Source organism: Pelmatolapia mariae, linkage group LG3_W (genome assembly GCF_036321145.2).
Source record: "Pelmatolapia mariae isolate MD_Pm_ZW linkage group LG3_W, Pm_UMD_F_2, whole genome shotgun sequence".
Lineage (NCBI taxonomy): Eukaryota > Metazoa > Chordata > Actinopteri > Cichliformes > Cichlidae > Pelmatolapia > Pelmatolapia mariae.
Window position 1 is genome coordinate 78589789 of NC_086229.1, and position 23116 is coordinate 78612904.

A 23116-nucleotide genomic window follows, 5' to 3' on the forward strand; every position below is an offset into this window, starting at 1 on the left:
TACACAGTGTTGGAGGATAGTGAACTGCACATCTGATTTGTATCAGGGTTTTGTGCCGTTTTGTGTGTTTTCATCTAACGTCAGAAACTATAAATAGTGTGGAACAAAAAGAATTAAAAAAACAACTTCTACTGTCTACTGTAACTGAAGCCTACTTGTGGCTGTGAGGGCAAGCCCGAACAAAGCTTCAATCAGCCGGTCAACGCCACACTTATGTAAGGCAACTTCAGAGGGGTGAAGTCAGCAAGCATATAACAACAGAGATCCATTTTAAAAGCACTGATTATTGGTATACGCTAATACATTCAGATAAAGTTCAGAGAAGCAGCTGCACATTGATCTGGGGCAACCTACTAACTGAGCACTCCTGCTTGCTGCAAAGCTCCCACCTGGACTTTCTGGTCTTTCTGGAAGGCGGGGTAACCATCTGAGTCATGGGCACAAACCCAAACACTGGTGTTCACTGAACTTTCCCACGAGTAGAGGCGTATTTATCAATCTAATTTTTTAAATTTTGTTTAATGAACTATTACCAATTTTTCTAAACAGCTTTGGTTAACCAAATGAGATGTCTTCCTATGTTGCCCAATATTACGGGTAGAGATGGGAACTGAGAACCAGTTCTTAGGGAGAGCCAATTTCCAGTAGCTCAATTCCTTGGAATTGGAAGTTTGCCTGCCTATTGATTCGAGGAAAATCGGGGCGCAGTCTGCAGCGTGGATATGGACATTTATATTTTATTGCACAAAAGGAGGACAGAGTAATTGTATAGTGCAAACATCCAAGACAAAGACAGCTGCGTTATGTTGTTAATACAACGTCAGCTCTTTGCAAGCACCTTGCACAGACAGCATGCTAACGCTAAGCTAGCCAAAAACCCAGGGTGAAGCCAAGTAAATGCCGACCGCTGCCCAGCAGCCAGACCCTGAACTTCAACAGGTAACAAACTGACGAGCAGTCAGGCCTCTATTTCTACCTGTCTATGTTTCTAAGGTAGAATCACCGTGGAGATCACTTTGAAGTCTCTGTGCTGGTTTTCATTTTTCCTTTTTGTTGTCGGCTTTGTGCTCATACTAAGTACTAAGATCACACGTGTGTCCTCGTTAGGATAGGGATTTATGTTGGTGGTAATTATGCATAATGCATTTCAGGTTATTTTATGGCAAAACATGAAAGTAATCTAAGGAGTAATACACTTATAGACTTTGTCCTGGGAGAAATTAAGTAACGTACTGCGCTACTTAAAAAAAAAAAAGCATTCTGTGTAGTAATGACTCCAACACTGATCACAACACAGAGGGGAAATATCGCCAACATGCACAAACATTTTACTACGTGCAAATTATTTAAGCGAATGTAATGTCTTTATATGCTGCTTAGAAACTCTGAAAGGAGAGCCAATGAGAATCTCCAAATTCTTATTTGCTATTTCCCATCCCTTTTGCAGCACTGATGTATACTTGCCCCGAATACTTTTTTGTTTTTACAGAAAATAATCCAACAATAATTGCTTCGGTTTATTTAGATGTGATGGCGTCACACTGATGGTCCAGCAGTTCAGTGTTGATCTCAGCCCTCAAACATCCAGGGTCAGTCTGGCTCTGGTTTCGAGCAACCTTCACACATTTAGGCACAGACATTCTGACATAAAATTAAACTTGATGCACTTTTGGAGAAGCAGCTGGCATTTATGGTTAATATTTCTTAATCTGCTGATTATTCCAGTAAACCACAAAGCCCTATCCTATACAAGAAGAAGAAAGAAATAAACATTTTCTCACGGGAAGCAGTAAGGCGTGATCTGACATTGTGAAACCGTTATTAACATAGCTCGAAGAGTCCTTATCTGATGAGCAAATATTCAACTACACACTTAGTTTATCAGTACTCAGTTTAACCTTACAGGTTATTCAGTCAGCTTTGAGCAATAATAGTTTTGTGATGGAAAATCTGCAGCAGGACACACAGTGAGTACGTTTCCAGAGACATCTTGGAAGAGCTATTATATTAAACAGCAGAATGGGATAAGTAATACAAAGAGGCAACACGTTAACTTTGTCAGCGCCGTAATGATGCTGAAATAATACAAACCTGCAAAAACATATTTAAATCGCTCAAACCCAAAGTTTAACAGTCTTTCTGTGGCAATGGGACAGCATGTAAGTCATTATAGCTTAATAAAGCTTAATAAAGTGTGTGTGATTATTCAAAAGCAATAGTTTTCCCATAGCCTCTGACGAGACTCTACTAGCTTTTCCTTTTCCTCTGCCCTGCATAGCAGCGCATCTGTTGTAGGTGCGCAGTATCCTCCTGAAACTTTACACGCCGGCTTAACAAGTTCGTTTTCCAGGAGGGCTGACATCAATGTCACGACATGGAAATCGACAGAAGTCTTTTTGCAATATATGTATCATATACCATGAACTGCAGCGGTGAAACACGGTTTCATCCCCACACAAGTTACAGAAAGCTCAGAAACCAACCGTTTGAAGCGGTCGTGTTGCTCATCGCTGGGCTGATATCCAGCAGGCTGGTGTCGGTGTCGATGTTCTAGGCAGCCGCTGACGGTCAGCACTACGGAGCGATTACACTGATCAAAGTAAAGCGGAGACTTTCAGCGAATATCAACGTGTTTCCTGATTCTCAGAGAGCGGATACGCCCTGTAGTGTCCCCGTCAGAGCGAGTCAAGCTGGAGCGAGAGCACTCACTCACCGACACTTCCGCGTTCGTTGCCGCCTTTCCCCCCTAAAAGTGATGCCGTGCCTGATTGCATATTTTTTTTAAAATGTCGATACCAATAACTACTGATATTTTTAACCTTTATAGATTATGTAGGAGAGAGCAGTGTGTCATGATTTATGAGATGAATCATCATCAATTTGCAAGCTTTAAACACATTTAATGACCACAAAATCACTGTGGTTTATTTTTCCCCACAATTATTAGTTAACACAACAAAACACACCTTTCAGCTTTTTGTGTATTTTGAAACTGGATTTTGTTGTTGTTGTTGTTTGTTTGTTTTAAAACCTGAAATGTAAATGTGGCTGTCTCTGAAGCACTTTGGGTCAACTTCTGTTGTTTAAATGTGCTATTGGCTATAAATGAAAAAAGATGGGAAACAAAAATAACACAAAAAGGTTCAAAAATTGTTCATAGCGCATGTTTGAGGTAATTTGAGGGGGGGGTCCTTCCTCTTTTAACACAATTCAATGGACTCCATGCTGAATTTAAAGGATAGAAACAAAGTATCAGTCCTATCGTGCTACTATCAAAGCGATACCAATACAAATGTTAGTATCGATCCTAATCATATATTCATATTGATATTTGGATCACCACTAACTAAAAATGCTGAATATCACAACTCTCCCAGAGCCATGGAGGAGAAAAATCCAAAACCCCAGATCCTGCGATGTCTTTGATCCGACTTGTTGGGGGTTCACCTTTAGAGAGGCATTTTTAAACACTACGTTTTTTTCTCAGATTATAGCGCCACAATGAAATCGTCACTTATACTTATATACTTATTTCTATTCAATTATCAGTCATTCACTTACTATCACTTACTATAATAAGTCTCCATCAACTATCTATACCAGAGCACTTTTAATGAACATTTACACACACTCACACACCAATAAATGTATGTATGTAAAAAAAGTTGCTATCTTTTGCTAACTCCTTCGGTTACTAGATAAATGGGGAAAATTTTGATGACTTAATTTTAGGTAATTTTAGGTTTAACATGATTTATTTTTTGAAGTTAGCTGTGAGTGCTAGTTAGCTAAAACAGCTGAAGGCTGTTATATAAACTGACAGAATCGTTTTAACAAATGTACAGGTAGAAAGGAATAGTTTAAGACTCTAATAAAAGTCCTGATCTCTTAATTTATGTTTTACTTCCACCTTTAGATTTCAGTGGAGGAAGAGCCCAAGTTGTAGACTTATTTTTACTGTTGAGTACAAACGCTAACGTTAGCCTCTGAAAACAGTTGGAAAAGTAAAGCCTGCTAGTTTAACCTTACCGTTTAACTACTCAGCACATTTATCATTGCCTACATATCATATTGAAACACATAGGAAGGATTAGTTAGTATTTGCAGACATACATTAGCTGTGTCCCAATTCATAGGCCGCGGGTCCTTCTAAGACCGCCAGTAACACGAATGCCAAACGTGAGAGGCAAATGGGATGGTCTAGCCTTCAGATTTGCATCACCTGCTGTTCCCACCCTTACTGCTTCTCCCCAGCGGTACAGCGGGAAGTGATGGATTCCGAAACTCTAATAGCTCTTTTTCTCTTCTTTTTATTAATTGAAGAGCTATGACAAACAAAGAGTCGTCACAGATTTATCTCCGACTGAGCGATCACCACGTTCAGGTACAGTGAAAAATGCATGTCTTCATTTTATTTTCGCTTTGTATCTTTGATGTGCGTATTTTCTTGAAAGTGTTCAAAAGTTGAAAACAGTTTACTAGCTAATTAAAACTATTCAATTTGTATTTCCGATATTTACTGTAGAAGTGATTTTAATATAGGACTATTCACTTTTGTATCTTTTACAGTGAACCAGTACATTTTAGTACATTTTACTCAAGTGTAATAATCAAAATAATGATTTACACATAAAACCAGAACAGCAACATTCGTAATGATGATAAGAATAAATCAATGTCTGTTATTTTCCACTCTTTCCTTCAACAGACCACTGTACTGCAGGATTAACTTGAGTGTCCCAGTCATGGACAGATTTTTTTTAATAATGAGGACAGTAGACCTGATTTTCGCCTGAGCAGGAAGTCTCTAAAAGTGCTGCTGAATCTGATTAACCAGGATCGGACACGTGGTTGGGGTACCACAATTGAGGTCCTTGTTTTTCTTTTCTGGCTGACATGTGGAGCGTCCTAAAGAATTGGTTCCAGAGTGTTTGCAGTACTTCATTACACTGTTCACTGCATCATCCACAGGGTCATAGACGGGGATGGTGGCTGTTCGTCATCAGGTCATCCACCTCCCTCAGACACCTGAAGAACTAGATGTCGTGTCTCATGGGTTAGCAGGGCTGGCAAGACAGTCTTTTTGAAAGCTGCTGGTGCAATTGACGGCTGCCATGTCTGCATCAAGCCTCCCAGTGGCCCTGATGGTCAGTGCTACAGGAACAGGAAATTGGTCCCCTCCATAATCCTGCAGGCAGTTTGCGACCATCAGGGCCGCTTCATGGATACATATGTGGGCTGGCCTGGGTCAGTGCATGACTCCAGGGTGCTCCGCAACATCCCACTGTACCAGCAGGTCTGTCACCCTCTTCCAGGGCATTTCTAACACAACCTGTTTAATCAGTTTTTGATTTAGTTTTTCAGGTATTTAGTTTTTGTAATAAACTCCTTATACTTTTATTAACTGCAGTTAAGTGCTTATTAATCATCCTTATACATATCCACAGTGTCTCTATAGGCACATGCATGTAGAAAACCACCAGAAAATAAATCATAAATGTACAGAAGATCTGACCAAATGTGCATAATTCTGTTGTTCATTTCTGGCTTTCAGTGGTGGAAAGAGTATAGATATCCATTAGTAAATTCAGTGCTCTACTATTAATAATGATAATAATAATGACAGCAAGAGCGTTTTAAGTGGAGACTGGATTTACTTTACTGGTCAATCTACTTTCCCACCGTCACCTATAGTCACAAGCTCTGGGTGTAGTGAAAGGTGAGGGCGCGGTTACAAGCACTAGAAATGAGTTTCCTTCTAAGGGTGGCTGGCCTCTCCCTTACACAAACCGTATGGTTAGGACTGCAATTATTTGAGAGGGACTCAAAGTACAGCCACTGCTCCTCCATCTCCTCATTCGCATTCACCGCTAAAACAAAACAAACAAACAAAAAAACAAAACTGATGAAACACATGATCATCACAGTATAACACAAAGTCACTTGAACTTCAAGGATATCTGTGTTCCCAGTTAGGAAGCATAGCTGTGAAGGACAGACACAAGCAGAGCTTGCTAACTCTAGGAACACCTGAGGAACACCTTATCAAGCACATACATGAACTCATGTGCTTTGAATGTGTTCCTCTGTGTTGCAGGTCAGGAGCCTGTTTTGAGTTCAAAAACTCAAATTAGCCTTATTGTATAAGATTGGGACACACTGGTCCAGAATGTGAATTGGGTATCGGTGACAATGAGTCAATGCACTCAGTTCATCTCTGTGTTGTTCCCCACATGACAGTAACAGCTAGTGACGGGGATATGACGCCTCGTGGAGTGTGTGGCACATTCCCGGTACTGTGTCGACACTGTGTTGATGTGTCGCTCACGAGTGACATCTGCAGGATTTCAAAAATCATTGCAGGCAACCTGGATAAAGAGCACGGGGAGAGACTGAATAAGTCCATTCATTCTGATGTCTGGACACCAAATGAATGATGAATGCTTCACATTACCAGCTGGTGATGAAGTGCTATATTGTGTCTATATTCCAATGAATTTGATCGTAATAAAAATTATATGATTGACTAATATAGCATCAATATGCAGAATTTACAAAAATTGTTCTTACAAGGAAGTAAAAGTGAAAAACATGACATATAAGTGCTTGTGACAGTGGGAGTGCTTGTGTACATGTATGTGAGGGCAGGGATGAGAGGTTTGAATGAGTTAAAATTAAGTTTATTTGTGTGATATACTAAAATGAATAATCAATTAATAATAAACTAAATAATAATGAATAATTTAAATGAAGATTCCTTCAGGAAGGAATTGGACCATAATTAACTCCAAAGACAACTGAGCAAAAATGGAAACAGGAAAGGGAAAACACTGACCTTATTTGGCATTATGGGATCAAAATGATCCCAGATTGGTGAAATTGTCCTTTTTGGTTCTATTGTACAGTGCCAAAAATGTAAAACACACAAACGGCACCAAAGACAGTCTCCACCTTCCCCTCAGCACAAATGCAAATGGGTTGAAAGTTCCCCTTTCCAATAAACATAATGTGGTACCTCACTACTGTACAACATCAGTCAATGATCTTCCTAAAGATGATTGATACACACAGACACTTCAGTATTGTTTAACCCATCACTAAAAAAGCCCAACCCCAATCCAATGAGCATAAACTATCTCTTCTTATGTTCATTTTCAAATAGAACTGCAAATGACTGTACACAAGGTGGCGCACTTTACCCATAATGAATGAACACTGATAAGGGTACTTTAACTAAAAAGCAGAATAAACAGAACCAATGCAGTTATTATTTCATTTACAGATTCTTTTATTTTTTTAAAAAAAAATACAATCAGCATTTCTTAACAAGAAATAAAACACAATGCAGATTTGCTCTGTGTGATAACATGGTGTTTTGTCAATTGCACATTTCTGACACATATTTACATGCAAATTTAAAGCACTGACTCCAAATACGTGATACAGTAAGAGAGCAGCTGGTTGCAGCACGTGGAAAACTGACTAGATGACCGTATTTTGAATTTAAACAACCAATCACGTTTAATTAATTAGTAATGAACTGTAGTGCCTCCCAAGGGGCAGGGTCTGGGTATACAGTAGGTTTGTGAAAGCAGCAGAAAAGTCACTTTTATTAACCTGACTTCCATTTCTGGTACATTATGGTGTAAGATGAAATCTGAAGATGTTAGATTATACGTACATGTGCACAATTTAAAACAGAAGTATTAGACCACCAACACGTTACACCTCCAGGAGCTTTTTATGACATCCTGTCCATTTCCAGCTGTAAGGGAGGCGAGATACTTCCCTATAGACTAGCTGGGATATGTTTCTGCTTATGTTCAAAACTTTCTGCACATTCAGGACATGCGAGTCAAATCTGTGGTTTGAAATAAGCATCTTTGGGAACATTTACATTTGTTTTGAATAAATAATTCAAGTAAATAAAGTAAATTTCAAATAGATCACTTTTCTGATTAGAGAGAAGGTTTTAGGTTTGGTGGGCTCCGTCAAATTTTTAATTGGCCTCCGCATTATTCACTTTGGCAATGGCTTTCTTAAACCCACAGATTTCTGTAAGAGCGTACGTAGGCTGCAGGCAAGTACTTCCGCCGTTAGGTTTAATACTTCCGGTTACTCAGAGCTAGCGTTCACTTGTTGCTAACAACAAAAACGGCTACTTTGTGCTGTAATTAGCGGCTATACCTATTCGAGGGTGAGATCGGGTTCAACGTGTGCTGTTGTCGGCTGCCACAGTAATTCAAGAAAACTGAAAAACGCGTTAGAAATATTTTGCTTAGAGCATCAACAACTTCGAAAGGCCTGCCCGTGCCCAGCGCCCTACGCACTGCACTCTATGCCTCGGAAGGAGGATTGGAAACTAGCGTGGCTTGAAGCTTTAAGACTCAAACACCCTCCGAAGAGAATCGAGAACACATCCGGGAATTTTTCGCGTTCTCGAAACAGTACTTGCCCCGTTTCTCAATATGCGTACTTGCGTTCTCGTGTACTCGTGATACGTCATCAGTCGGAGACCAAGTACTGTTCCAATTCGAAGTACGCATCAAGCTTTTCAAGTTTTCAACCCCCCCGCTCGCGGTCTTCTCACTACTCAGGTTAAAGAAACCCCAGCAGCTGTCTATAGTATTGAGTGTCCACTAAAATAAAAATAGAAGCGTTCCAACATCTCACCTGCTTGTTTTTATTAAGGTATGTACACGTATGTACATGTACACTATTTTTATTAATAGAGGTTTCACTACTGAGGTTAAAAATGATATATAAGTCACTTAGATCACTTCTAAATGTTAATGTTTGGTTTATTTCAGTGTTTTATTTGTCCCTGAGTAAACCGGTTTGGCTGTGATTAAAGTTAAGCTTCATAACATGTTACTCACAGTTAAATTAAGAGGGGACGGCAGTAGAAACTCCGGACCTGTGACATCATCACGTACGCTGGTGTTGCATTCTCGGCCAGTACGTACTCGCCGAGAACGCGAGTACGTACTCGCGTACTTGAGAATTGAGAAACGGCCATCGTCTCCGACTGATGACGTATCACGTGAACGCAAGTACGCCAAGTACGTACGAGACAGCCACTATGGTTGCTCCTTTCATTTTATAGGGCTGTGGAGCGTGACGTAGCGGAGGGGACGTGGCCAGGAGTTTTGGTTGAAGCGCCATTTGTGTAGGCCAAACAAAGTGCTAACAATTGAGAGAAGCGAAAGCACACGAATAACATCAACTATGGTTCGCAATTGCTGTGTGATCGGTTGTAATGTTAGATCGCACGACCGGCAAGGGAATAAGCTTGAAAATGGGCTATCTTTTCATTCTTTCCCCACCTGGAGGCAACATGAGGGAGATAAGGTATCGGATGTTACCAAAAGAAGGCGTCTAGCCTGGATAGCATCTGTGAGACGAGCTGATATCCAGTTCTCTACCATCCCCAGATATCTGTTGGTGTGCTCCAGACATTTTCATTCGGGTAAGTTCTAAATAAGTACTCTTTATAGCCTAATAGTTTTATTTTCGATGCGCTCTGAGGTCATAGCAAATTAGAACAAACATCCTAATGAGTGATTTTGCAGAACTACGTTCTACTTATAGAGTTGCTAATTATTTGGCATTATTGCAGGCAAACCAGCCTATGAAATGGATGAAACAAATCCTGACTGGGTTCCAACGCTACACATGGGGCACTCTGAAATCCCTGCTTCAAGCTTGGACCGGCACCGACGGCAAATGCAACGAAAGCAACAAAGAGCAGCAGCCGAGGGAAAATGTTACCCCCCCACTACCAAGATAGAAAAAATGCTCTCACTGCCCGGTAATCAGCACATAGCATTTTGATAATTCATGCACTTTTCATTGGACTTGTGGCGAACATTTGCCTCATATATATGCACTCATTGTATCTCACAGGCTTTGGTAATGAAGCAGCAGAGTCTGAAGGTAAAGCCTGCGCAGAAGTTGCAGATGAAGAGCTGCCACAGATGGACACGACAGAAGACCAACACCATAATCACCACGTGATGGAGGCTGTGGGCAAGAGTTGTGTTGGACAAGTGGAGGCTGAGGTAGTAGCAGCAAATCAGCTCTATCTGGGCTATGACCGGCCCCCACCAAAGAAAAGAAGAAAGCTCACTCAGACCACTGTGAGTCAGACAGCTTCCAACAACACAAACAAAAACACAGAATCTTTACCTGGTGAGTGAAATTGTAAATGTGGTGTGTCCACGTTTCACATTTTAATCATGCAATTCTTTATTTTTACTAAATAACAGGCTGTGGTGAATGGCGTTAGTATCGGCACTAGCTGGTTGCCTTAACAAGTGTTATGTATTTAGGCTGGATGTTAGCACGTTATTAGCAGCTAAGTCTCAATTTTAAAGAAAGTTTAGGCCCATGGTTAGTAATTAAGACCAGCCGCATGCTGCCAAAACTATGTCATCATTTAATTGTCCTGTAAAAGTCTCAGGTTTGGGTTTATAAAGAACATGCTAATGAGTTATTAGAGGCAGTTATTTTATCATTTATTTAAAGCGACTGCAACTGTATGAAAACCCAAGTAAAAAGATTAAATGCAGCCTCTGCAAACCAAAGTTTGTGATTTTTTTTTTTTGTTTTTATTTTAGAATGAAAACTAAAATCTAATTACAATCATTTAATTAAATTGTGACAAATTTTCAGGGGACTTATAAATGTTAACATAAAATGTTTCTGATTTTGCATGTGTGTGAGAGAGTGTAGAATGAGAAATTTCCCTCAAAAATGTAATACGTGCGACTCGACAGTTTCTCTTATGCTTACAGTTTATTTGAGTGCACAGCTGATCATATTTTTGTGTTATTCAGACTGCGCAGTGGCACCTTCAGTCATCTTAGACCAGGCCAGCATCTCCAAACAACCCCCTGAGCCACATCTGCACTCAGTCCACACACAGTGGGAGGATCCTTCGCAACAAGATCACCAATACTGCAGCAGGTCTCCCAGAAAAGAAGTGCAGGATAAGATGACTCAGTGTGATGAAGTTGCATATTTCATTCTTCAAAATGATGCAGACGCTTTGCTGTACACTGGAATACCCTTGGAAACATTTAACACACTTGCGTCGACACTGGAAGGATATGACAACAATGAATTTACAATGCCTGTGCGAGATCAAGTCCTCATGACTCTTATGAAATTAAAGAGTAACCGTGTGATAGGCGACCTAAGCCGCCAGTTTCATATATCACAGAGCATGGCCAGCAAGATCATCTCACACTGGTTGGACAAACTGGAGGAAGTTTTCCGGCCATTAATTCCATGGCTGCCAAAAGAAACTATTCACGCAACTATGCCTGCAGCCTTCAAGAAGACCTTTCCAAATACTACATGCATTATAGACTGCAGTGAGACCCTTTTACAGAAACCCAGAAATCTGGGCTCAAGAAGGCGATCGTACAGCCATTACTACTCACACAACACAGTCAAATATTTGGTTGCTGTTGCCCCATCTGGTCTAATCATGTTTGTGTCTGCGGCATATGGAAGTCAATGTAGTGACAAATTGATCACAATGGACTCTGGAATATTAACACACCTTAAACCTGGTGATGAAGTCATGACAGATAGAGGTTTAACAATAAAAGACTTGCTCTTTGAGAGAGAAGTTGGATTAGTAATACCCTCTTTCACAAAAAACCGTGGACAGCTAACTGAGGACCAGGTAACAGACACGCGTCGGATTGCAAATGTAAAAATGCATGTTGAACGAGCAATCAGACGTTTGAAAGTCTACAAAATACTCTCACAAATTGTTCCCATAAGCATGGCTCCTAAAATAGACAAGATTCTGAGGATATGTGCCGCTCTAGTCAACTTACGAGAGGATCTCATCCGTGATACAGAATAACTGTGTATGTTGTAAACAAGCATAAACTCAGGGAGCTCAAGATTGTTACCCAATGTCATTTTATTTTAAGGTAGAAATTTGATGTACATATTTGGAGAGAGTAAATAATTCCAGGTCTTTGTTTTTTATCTTGTGTTCTACACGATGTAAATATTTTTGTAGAAGAAAGGTTATGTGATACACAGTGCACATATAGTGCAATCAACTGAACAATTATTACTTTTTTTATTCAACCACGATGTGCTCTTCAAGTGGAAACAAATGTTTTTCTCTAAACTACAATAATTAGTTGTGCATTCTTGACATTTTGTTGTCTTTGAAAATTACAGAAATACAGAACTATTTGCAACAGTTAATGTTGTCAGTTTGTCATTTATTTCCCACCATATGTTAAAATGTAGTTGTTGTTGCCACTGAATGACAAAATGAAAGACCCAGGTTTACGACCTACTGAACGACCCATTGACCCAATCACTGAACTGAATTTGGTGGTGAAAAATGTTTCTTATGTTAATTTAAGAGCAGTTAAAACTGACGGGACAGTGAGCGACCAGTGGAACAGAGGCGGTGGTTTACGACAACAATTGTCTGCCATCTATAATCCAGTTTTGAGATCCCTTCCCAGATGCCTTAACGCCCACTCACATCCTGGGCCATTTGACCTGATAAGTGAAATGATAGGGTGGGGCTAGGTTTCACAATGGGTTCACCCAAAACCCTGGCTGATTGTGATCTACACCCGTTTTCACACCTTGGCTCATGTGATTAGGTAGAGGATCATTAGGGAGTCCATTGTCCCTCTCAGGGGGACACTCCCACAGGCTTTAATCTGGGACTCTCCACCATTTGACCCTACAACTGAAGAAGCTTCTCGGATGAGGTGAAACGTCTTCAAGCCACTTAAAGGCATCCAGACGCTTTTCTTTTCAATGTCTCCTTTCATTCACAAGACAGAGACCAAACTCTGCCAGCATGTTAGTGTTTGACTGTCCCATTTATAGTTGTCGCATGAGCAAATGTGCATTAAAGCTTGCCTATTAAGCTACGTTCACACTGCAGGCGAAAGCGCCCCATATCCGATCATGGTATGACAGTGTGAACACCACAAATCCGATCTGGGTCACTTTCGTATGTGGTACTGAATCCGATACATATCTGATGTTTTAGAAAGCGACTGCTGTTTGAATGGTCATGTTGCATTAAGTCCGTCTTTTACGTCACTGACACAAGATAGACGCCAATTATCAGCGCCGGAGAAGAGCCCGAAGACATCGTGAACGCTTCCTGGCCATCCAGCGTAGATGTCAGTGAAACTGTTGGGAAGACAACGTTGGAGAAACGCGAACATTTTATTTGTACTGTATAATCTGCCCATTCTGACAGAAATCTGCAACTATCCTTTGAAGCACCGCTCCTCTAAAACAGCAATAAGGATAATTATTAGGCCATATGTAAATAACAAAATAACTTTATAACTTAAAGCAAAATTGGGAAACGTAAAGTCTTTATATTAAGGGCCATCAGTCAAACAATACTGTTTGGTCTGGGTCTAAACAGAGCGCGTTGTGTGTGATGTCTTCTTTTGCGCATGCGGGCCGCTTTGAGGGTTCACACTAGAGCGTGTTTTGCTGTCACATTTTATTTGTAGTGTGAACAAGCAGACAAAAAAATCGGATTTGATCAAAAAATCGGAATTGAGCATTAAGACCTGCAGTGTGAACGTAGCCTTATTATTTTCAAATGTCTCTCATTTAACTGAAACCGTCCTGTTGCATACTCCTCTACAAGTTGAGGTAAGAAACATGAGAAGTAAAACCCTCTTAAGGGCTTTACTTGCTCCTTTACAAAGGCTTCATTACATTGCACTGTAAATGAAACATGCTCACTAGGTGTCCAGATCACAAGTGTGGACTTGTGACCTTGAGACTTGTGCAAAACATTGTAAGCTGCACTTCCATGTAATAGCCTCTGCTGCCAGTTTTCTGCAGCTGCAGAACTCCATCTACCAGTTTGATATCGCTGCATTTCTGGGTAAGCTGCTCAGTGAGCGAAGGATGGGTCAGCACTGGACATTTTATTTCTAGCAGCACATCTGAGTCAATCACCCCGTCAGGACTAGCAGAGATCCATGGCTCCTGGATGCTGATAACACTACCCATGTGAAGAATGTTCATGCCCTGTTCTTTCAGCTGATGACAAGCTCTAACTTCATTTTCTTTACCATAGTGTGTTTCATAATTCCCACGAAAGGAAGGGTGCATGTGCTCAGATAAAAATTTGTCATTTTTTGTTGTGGCACGTACTGGAAGTTTTTTAGCAGAGCTTGCTGTAAGTCTGATTTTCCTGCAGTTGTGCCACAAATCAGATGCACTTTGCTCTTTGGTTTCTTCTTGTAATTGTGTTGCTTGCTCTTCAGAAATTTGAAAGATAGAATGCCCTGCATGGATTACAGATTAGTTCACAACTGTGTGCTTGGTGAGGCTGAAAAAATTGCTTATCAACTTTACTGCTGCAGTGAGGTCCTGCTGATGGCGAGGCATGGGAACACTTTCCAATTAATGTGTTCTTGAGGAGGAAAAGTGGCTTCATTGGTGTTTTGCTAACACTGTCAATAAAGTCTTGGTGTGTAAGGTGATATTATGTGTTAGGGAGAGTTTGTGTCACTGCAGTCCGGGAGTTCACAATGTATTGCTGCTCTGCCCCGTGATGTCTGAAGTTTATCTGGCTTAGACGTTTGGGTTCAAGGTTCTTTGCTGTCCCTGCATTCCACCTGCGCTGCTCGTCTGTACATGCAAGCCCTGTCTTTCCACTGCATCACAGCATTCTGCACCTGTAACAAATATTAATAGTATTTTCTCAATGTCAGTACTCAAGATTTAACATAATGAGGAAATTTACACTAACAGAAGTACTACAGTGTCTGTTTATATCAGTGGTGGACAAAGAGTCGGTGTCCTGCATGTTTTAGATATGACCCTGGGTTAACACACCTGAATCATATCTAAACCACTGAAATAAAAACACTGGCAAAGTCACCCATATTTTTTCTTATGTTGTGAATTTGCCCTTAATGTACTGTCATTTTTAAAAATATTTTTATTTTTATTTTTGTGTGACTATACAGCATACAGTTCACACAAGCTTTAACGACTGGCTTTTCACATACGTAATAGCACAGTAAACAGTGCTCCACGTAGCACTTAGCTAGATGGCAGCAGCATTACTCCCCCCTTTTGGCTAGTCCAGTGTTCTGTTTCAGTGATTTAAACATTCTGATATCCAGATAGGTGATATACCTTCCACAGAATAGCAGCCGCATGACTACATGATTTCTCTAATCAGGCGATACAGGAACAGCCGACTGTCTCCACTACTTCACTTTCCCTTAGCATTACCCATGCTAAGTGTTTAAGCTTGATTAATGCTCTGGCTTGGCTCTACAGCTGCTTTAAGAAAAAAAAAAGTTCCCTTGTTTGTTGAGCAGTATTTTATAAATTTTGAGGCTTATACACCTCAGTGCTCTTGTAATTACTCGCCATCAATGCCTTCAGAAAATACGAGGTCATTAATAATGTTAATGTAGCTAACATCGGTAGGGCTGTGCGATACGACCAAAATTTCATATCCCGATATAAGACATTTATCGTCCCGACAGTGATATAAATCACAAAAATTTTACATTTTCTGTAAATTCTGTGAATCTCGGGCAACTCGACTTGCGTGAACTGTTTTCAGCTGGACGTCGTGTACCTGGAGTCTAGTGTTTTGACCGATGCATGAAACTATACATTTTTAGACATAAGTTTTAACGGCCGGCATTTTTTTTGTGAGTATTTATTACATGGCGTGCTGCGGGGAAAAGCCTGTCCTAACGTTTAAGTCTTCGGTTTATTTTTTAGCACATGACGGCTCTGTTTTGCTTCTCATCTGTAAATACTTTGCATACGTATGCAAAGAAAGAGTACTCTTTCACGTGATTCAGTTTATTTTGAAAAATCTCAAATCTCAAAATCTCAATCTCACCTATTGTGAAAGGTGTATGTGGAAAATAAACAAGCGGCCGGTAACGACAACGCATAAAAACAGTCGTCCGTAGTGTGGTTATTTTAAATATAAGAGAAAGAGAGAACTTTAAGAAATTTATACTACAGCGACCATAAAAACGATGAAAAAATATTGCCGTAAACAGTTTATTTTGCGACACCACAAAACAAACGATAGCGTAAAATGAAAAGATAGATGTTTTCATATCGCCATCCGATATATATTGTTATATCAAACAGCCCTAAACATCAGGCCATAGTTTCATGTCATCTACCCAGTCTGTGAGGGGTGAGGCACTGTTACTGTATGGCGTTATTTTTGTGCCACTATTCTGAGCGCCCGTAAAAAAAAAAAGTGCAAGTACAAGTGTTGCATTTTGAGGAGAAATTTATTTTGAGCGAAGAAAAGCTAAATTTGAGTGAACAAAATTCATTGCTGCGTGCAAAAACAGCCAATCAGATTTTTTTGCATCCAAGTCTGTGATTGGTTGGTTTTGTGGCACAAATATAATGGTGTACAGAAAGAGTTGAACGCGCACAGGCAGAAATGTTGAGAGCACAAGCAACACATTGCAAGTAAGCGCAAATGCAAAAACTGAGCGAGAGGGGCTGCTATTGTGTGTGTATATGGATAATAGCAAACACTGAAATACATTTTTTGCACGCAGCAATGAATTTTGTTCACTCAAATTAAGCTTTTCTTCGCTCAAAATAAATTTCTCCTCAAAATGCAACACTTGCACCTGCAAATTTTTTTTTACGTGGGCTCAATTTTTTTTTACGTGCGCTCAGAATAGTGGCACAAAAATAACGCCATACTACTGAACTGCCCTCGCTGCTTTGAATCATCTCTACTGTGTATCCACCAACCATGTGTTGCCATTGATGCTGGGTAAAAGAAACCGCAGTGAGAGAAACCTTTATCAACAGTGAAGGTGTAACCCCGCAATTGTCAACAATAGCGCAAGCGGAAGTAAAAAGCCATCTTCTGCTATGAATCAGGGGTAATGGTGCGAACTCAGGAATACTGTGGCTATGATAAGATAAACCTTTATTAGTTCCACACGTGGAAAATTTCTTGTTCACGGCAGAAAGTACAAGTTAAAGAGCAGTAACAGTTAAGAAAAACATAATAGAATAAGATAAAATAGAATAACAGACTTTACAACAAGAATAAAATACTGTATAAAATAAAATTATACAGTAACTCTTATAGTAGGGGAAAAAATGCACTTGGTATTGCACCTAATATTGCATACAAGGGAGACTGGGCGAAGGCTATCATGGTGTATTGGATGTTTGTGTGTGTTGCACATGTGTGCTCATCTACAGAGACCATGTTGTAGAATCTGACAGCAGTTGGAAGGAAAAAGGGAGAGAGAGATGACACTGTGGAATCAGAACAAAAAATACACAATTGTTCCAAGAGAAAGAACACAAGGAGGCAATACAACAACAGATGCAGTGCAAGCTTCAAGACATGGAAGCTATACACCAAGAGGTGCATTGCAAACTCCAAGCCACAGAGAAAAATAGTGAAAGGCTTGAGAGTAATGTTGGATGAAGCAGTGAGACAAAATACACAAACGCTGAAAGACAAAGAACAGCAGGAGGCAACACGCCAGCTGATGAAGTACAAAATTCAAGAAATGGAAGCTATAAATCAAGAGATGCAATGCAAGCTCCAACACATGGAAAAGAAAAATCAAGGCTTTCACGCAATGTTTGATGAAGCTCGTCAAAAAAATTTCACAAATGCTGAAAGAGAAGGAAAAGCAAGAGGCAACACAACAAGATGAAGACATGGAGAAGACATGGAGAAAAAAAAATATGAACAGCTGAGAGTGATGTTTGATGAAGCACTCAGAAGAAACACAGAAATGTTGAAAGAGAAGGAACAACTGGAAGAGACACGGAGAGAGATGCAGGATCTTCTCCACGACTTTGACAAGAAAAAGTCTGACTTGGAAGTATTTTATAATGAAGAAAAGGAGAAAAACATTGAATTTGAGCAGGAGAAACAACTGGGGACAAAATGCACAGAAATTGAGTGCAGAACCCAAGAAATGGTGACCAAAATACACATTTGCAAGGACTCTATGACAAAGTCAGTACACAAATACTGAAATGTGGGAGGAGAAACAATGTCAGGAGTAAAAACATAAAGACATGCTTGAAGAAATGCAGAAGAGACGTCAGAAATTACAAGCCATGCATGAGAAATTAGAACTAAAAAATGACAAAAAGAAAGCACAGGATAAGAATTATAAAGAACTGAAAGAGAAACAAAGAACTTCAAGAAAAGGACCAAGAGAAGCAAGAAGCACTGAAAGAACTGGAGAAATGGTCCCACACACTGGAGCTGCAGCATGAGGAACCTTTCAGTGAGATGACCAACCTCAGAGTACAGAACAAAGATCTGCAGGAACGGTGCCTGAAAAAGAAGAGAAAGTGCTTTGGGCTTTTCCGGAAGAAGGACTCTGCTGCTTCATCACTTCAGCTCCTGAGCCTAAAATCTCCTAACCCTAAAAGTTAGGAGATTGAGAAAGAAGCCGTGACAGATAAATCGTTCCTGCAAGTTTTGAGCCAAATATCAGGTTAAAGTCAGTGATTTGAAGAGCAACAGGAACATATAGAAGGAGGAGAAAATCTGACTTCATCCTCTTTGTGCTCATGTTTAAGAATTTACAAACCAGAAGCGGACGTGATACATGAACTCCATCCTGCAACCTCTGCTAACTCTCAGACTCTTTACTGAGGAGCTCCACAGCAAGCTGCAGCTGTGGAGTTTAAACTTGGGTGCTGGTTGATCAGGTACAACGCAGACACCCTGACCACCTTTGAGTCACTATATTTCAATAAGAAGAGTGCCTAACCTCAATCCAACTAATTGAGCCATCTGTATTACTTGGTTAAGGTATGTAATGCTGAAAAAATCCTCCAGATGGCACTGTAAATGTAAACAGTTGGTTCTTCTTCCCCTCTCCCAACCAGGAAGTCAGAAATCAAAAAAACATCCAACTTATTTTGAGTGTTTTTGATTAAACTAAGGTAGGTAGGTATCGTTTTTTGGCATATCATAGTGTTAGAGGACTTACTGAACAGACATATGGAACATAACAGCATAAAAAAAATGAAATTAAATCTTTAATATTTTTTTTAATATAATAATAATATTAATATATAATGTTTTAGTGCCTCATCTTCAACTGCATGTCTGAAAATCCTTCAGTTCAGTTCAGTCAGATCAGCAGAGCCAATTTCTGAATTACGTTTAAGCTCAGAGCAATTTCCTTAGTCATGGTAAATTCATTCATGTGCATGGATTAGCTGACGACCACGGCTTTCCCCGAGAGCCAACTACTCATCCTAGCTAGCCAACTAAGGCCATTACTGGTTAGCCTAAAAAAGCACACCATTAACGTTAAAAACGTTAAAAATCCTGACTCTTTTTACACCTGTAAAAATGTTATATAGTAATATTATTTTCCACTTTAAATGATTCAGTCTTTTAAAATTACTTCAGCCTGAAATTTACATATAAAAATGTATTTTTAACACTTTAAAGGCTAGTATGTTTAGATAGCTTGCTTCTTCTTTTTTTAAATAAAAATTTCCATAAAACACATTTCATAGGTTTTATGATTATTGTTTTTTATTAGGCCCTAGATGGGTCAATGATTGGCAGCAAAATTGATTTTCGTGCATTTTTATTTTTTCTGTTATCTCAAATGTAAAACTAACATTCGTGATCTAAGGACAAAAAATGGCAGTTTCCACAAAACTGCTTTTGAAAGTATTACATCGTACTATTGTTTTCCACTTTAAACGACTCTGTCTTTTAAAACCCCATCAGCCTGAACTATAAATATTAAATATTATTTATAGTTTTGGGTTTTTAACCCTTTAAAGGCATGGGTTTTTTGGGGTCAAGAATTGGCAGCAACATTGATTTTCATACATTTTTATTTTTTCTGTTACATCATTTTTTTAAATGAAACTGATATTTGTGATTCTAAGGACAAAAAAAAATGGCTGTTTCCACAAAGCTGCTGTAAAAATATTACATCTTACTATTTTTTCCACTTTAAATGACTCAGTCTTTTTAAAAAAAAAAAAAAAAACCCTCCCAAATAATGTCATTAAAATTTGTAAACTACTACTATACTACTATACTATACTACTACTATATATAGTAAAGTATATGATTATTATTTTATTTGACCCTAAGATGGGTCAAGGATTGGCAGTAACATAGATTTTCAATGCACTTTTAGTTTTTCTGTTAGGTCAAATTAAAAAAAAAAGAAGGCATTTGTGATCCTGAAGACCAATAAATGGCAGTTTCCACAAAACTGCTATAAAAATATTACATCTTACTCTTTTTTTTCCCACTTTAAATGACTCAGTCTTTTAAAATCCTTTCAGCCTGCTGAACTATAAATATCAAATATTATTTATAGTTTTGGGGTTTTAACCCTTTAAAGGCCTGTTTGTTTTTTTCTTGAAAAAATCTCCCAAAAAATGTCATTAAAATTTGTAAACTACTGCTATTAGTATAGTAAAGCATATGATTATTATTTTATTAGAACCTAAGATGGGTCAAGGATTGGCAGTAACATTGATTTTCATGTATTTTTTATTTTTTCTGTTACGTCAAATTTAAAATTAAACTGGTATTCGTGATCCTGAGGACCAATAAATGGTAGTTTCCATAAAACTGCTGTAAAAATATTACATCGCACTATTTTTTTCCACTTTAAATGACTCAGTCTTTCAAAATGCTTTCAGCCTGAACTAGAAATATCAAATAGTATTTATAGTTTGGGGGTTTTAACCCTTTAAAGGCCTAGGGCTTTTTTTTTTTTTTTTACTCGAAAAAAACCTCCCAAATAATGTCATTAAAATTTGTAAACTACTACTATTAGTATAGTAAAGTATATGATTACTATTTTATTAGACCGTGAGATGGGTCAAGGATTGGCAGTAACACTGATTTTCAATGCATTTTTATTTTTTCTGTTACGTCAAATTTAAAATAAAACTGGCATTCGTGATCCTGAGGACCAGTAAATGATATATTCTACAAAACTGTCAAATTTAAAACAAAAGTGCTGTAAAAATATAGCAATAATTTTTTCCACTTTAAATGACTGTCTCTTACAACGATTTCAGCCTGCTGAAGCATAAACATCAACTATTATGTATATTTTTTGATTTTCAACCCTTTAAAGCGCCCCCCCCCCAAAAAAAATAAATAAATAAATAAAATAAAATAAAAATAAAAATAAAAAAATTAAGTGTGTTACTACAACTATAGTAGAGTCTATGATTATTATTTGTAATAGACCCTGGGTCAATGGTTCATTGATTGGCAGCAACATTGATTTTCATGTATTTTTAGTTTTTCTACAGTGTCAGATTTACCTCATATTCTAAAACTGAATATATTACATAGTGCTACCTCCCCTCCACCAAAAAAAAATTGTTCAGCCCATAGCATCGAACGCCTTTATTTCTTGTTGTCTATAGAAACCAATGCTTATAATTGTGGCAGAGCACATTCTGAGTCAATACCATGGGCATTTTTATATTTCAACACAAGTGTTATTAGCCCTCTGGGGTCAATGGACACGCGCACCTCCAAATCACGTGACCGATTTAAGATGCCAGCAGCTTGTTGCTGTTTTTATGCTCAGTTTTTATGTTTTTGTGTGATTTCAGATCAATTGTGTTAATTCAGGTTGTTAATGAAAAAAACCCCCCCTGTAAATTAAGACATGAGATTGTGCTGAAAAGAATGACAAAAAAGGCAGGGACAAAAAACAATCTTAAAGTTGAAATACAAAGGTAAAATCAAAAATAGTCAGTCAAAGATGGCTAGTTATACCCTGGACCCCAGAGGTTTTACCCAGTAAATCATAAAAAAATAGGTTTAATATTTTTGTCAAGAATGTTTCATGACAGTGCAGATTTCCTGCATTTTGTGTAAATTTAGGCAACAATTTAATTATTTCTAATAAAACGAGTGTGAAACGTCTTGGGTTTGAACCAAATGAATTGCCCCATTTTGTGTAGCTTTCTGGATTTTATACTAATTGGGCAACATACTTATTTATTATATAGGCTGTACAGTACATAAAATCAAAATTCACATCTTTTATGTAACTGAAATGTTTAACTATCTGGGCTAAATGACATAAAGTTATAGACTATATTTATATGAAATGTGTATACTTACTGCATTTGGTGTATTTTAACCACATATAATGCATATTGCAGGACATAACACCAGCGTGTAAAAACATGACTTTGATTTTGCCACCCCATTTGATTTTAATTGCCACCCTCATGCCACCTAAAGAAAATTTCTTTAGATCTGCCCGTTTCCTTGTGAAATCCAAACACCCGTGAGTCTCATTCCCCCGCTCATCTGAAACTTCACGCTGTCGCCATACTTTAGAGCTTGAAATTTGAGGGTTGTGTCAGGAAAGGCATCTGGTGTAAAGTTGTTGGGGAATTTTTTGAAATGGGTTCTGATGCTATCATTTCTAAGTAACTAGTGAAAATTATATTTCCAGAAATCAGATGAATATGTGCTGTGCCATTCTGTGCCTATCAGTATAGGAAAAAATCTTCAATAAAAATGCCAATTCACAACAAAAGTCGGCTGAAGGCACTAAACCCCCAACAATCAAGTGACCCCCTGCGCAAGCATTTTGCGACATTGGAAATGGAAAACTCCCTTTTACAGGTGCAGCCATCTACTGCAACCAGTTGGGGGGGGGGGGAATGATTAGTGTGTCACAGTGTTAGTGACATAACACACTGATTCAGTATTAGCTTTACTGACCTCATTACTGCAGATATGAATTTTAACAGTGTATGTTTTTCATTAGCCAAAAGTTATAAATTTGATGAAGTGAGACACTCATGTCACGTGACAAAAATCACGTGTTACTCTGCTTGTCCTCCATTTGCTTTTCTGCAGCGGTGGTCCTCAGCCTGACTGTCATTGAAGGTGTTAACAGAGATGTGGCTCTTGCCATCTTCATATTTGGCTCTGGCCAAACCAGCAACAAAATTTATGTTTTACAATATGTTAAAAATCAAAGGTTAGAAAATAAGAAATATGCTAATAAGTTTCAAGACTGGTATACAGGATACATTTAATACATTTAATCAAACTGGG

The 23116-nt window shown here is 38.7% G+C and overlaps 2 protein-coding genes across 2 annotated transcripts in view; one reads left to right on the top strand and one right to left on the bottom strand.

Annotated features, from left to right (window-relative positions):
- rell1 (RELT like 1) overlaps positions 1-2655 on the bottom strand; it is a 37259-nt gene extending 34604 nt beyond the window's left edge. The window contains exon 1 of the mRNA XM_063469947.1: positions 2484-2655. Within this exon, the coding sequence (XP_063326017.1) occupies positions 2484-2508 (25 nt within the window). The 5' untranslated portion in view covers positions 2509-2655. The remainder of the gene's footprint in view (positions 1-2483) is intronic.
- A 4699-nt stretch (positions 2656-7354) lies between these two features.
- On the top strand, positions 7355-12225 carry LOC134618802 (uncharacterized). The gene is made up of 4 exons (XM_063464381.1): positions 7355-9469; positions 9620-9811; positions 9907-10191; positions 10839-12225. The coding sequence occupies exons 1-4, from the start codon at positions 9229-9231 to the stop codon at positions 11879-11881; spliced, it is 1761 nt and encodes a 586-aa protein (XP_063320451.1). The 5' UTR covers positions 7355-9228; the 3' UTR covers positions 11882-12225.
- Positions 12226-23116: the final 10891 nt, after the last annotated feature.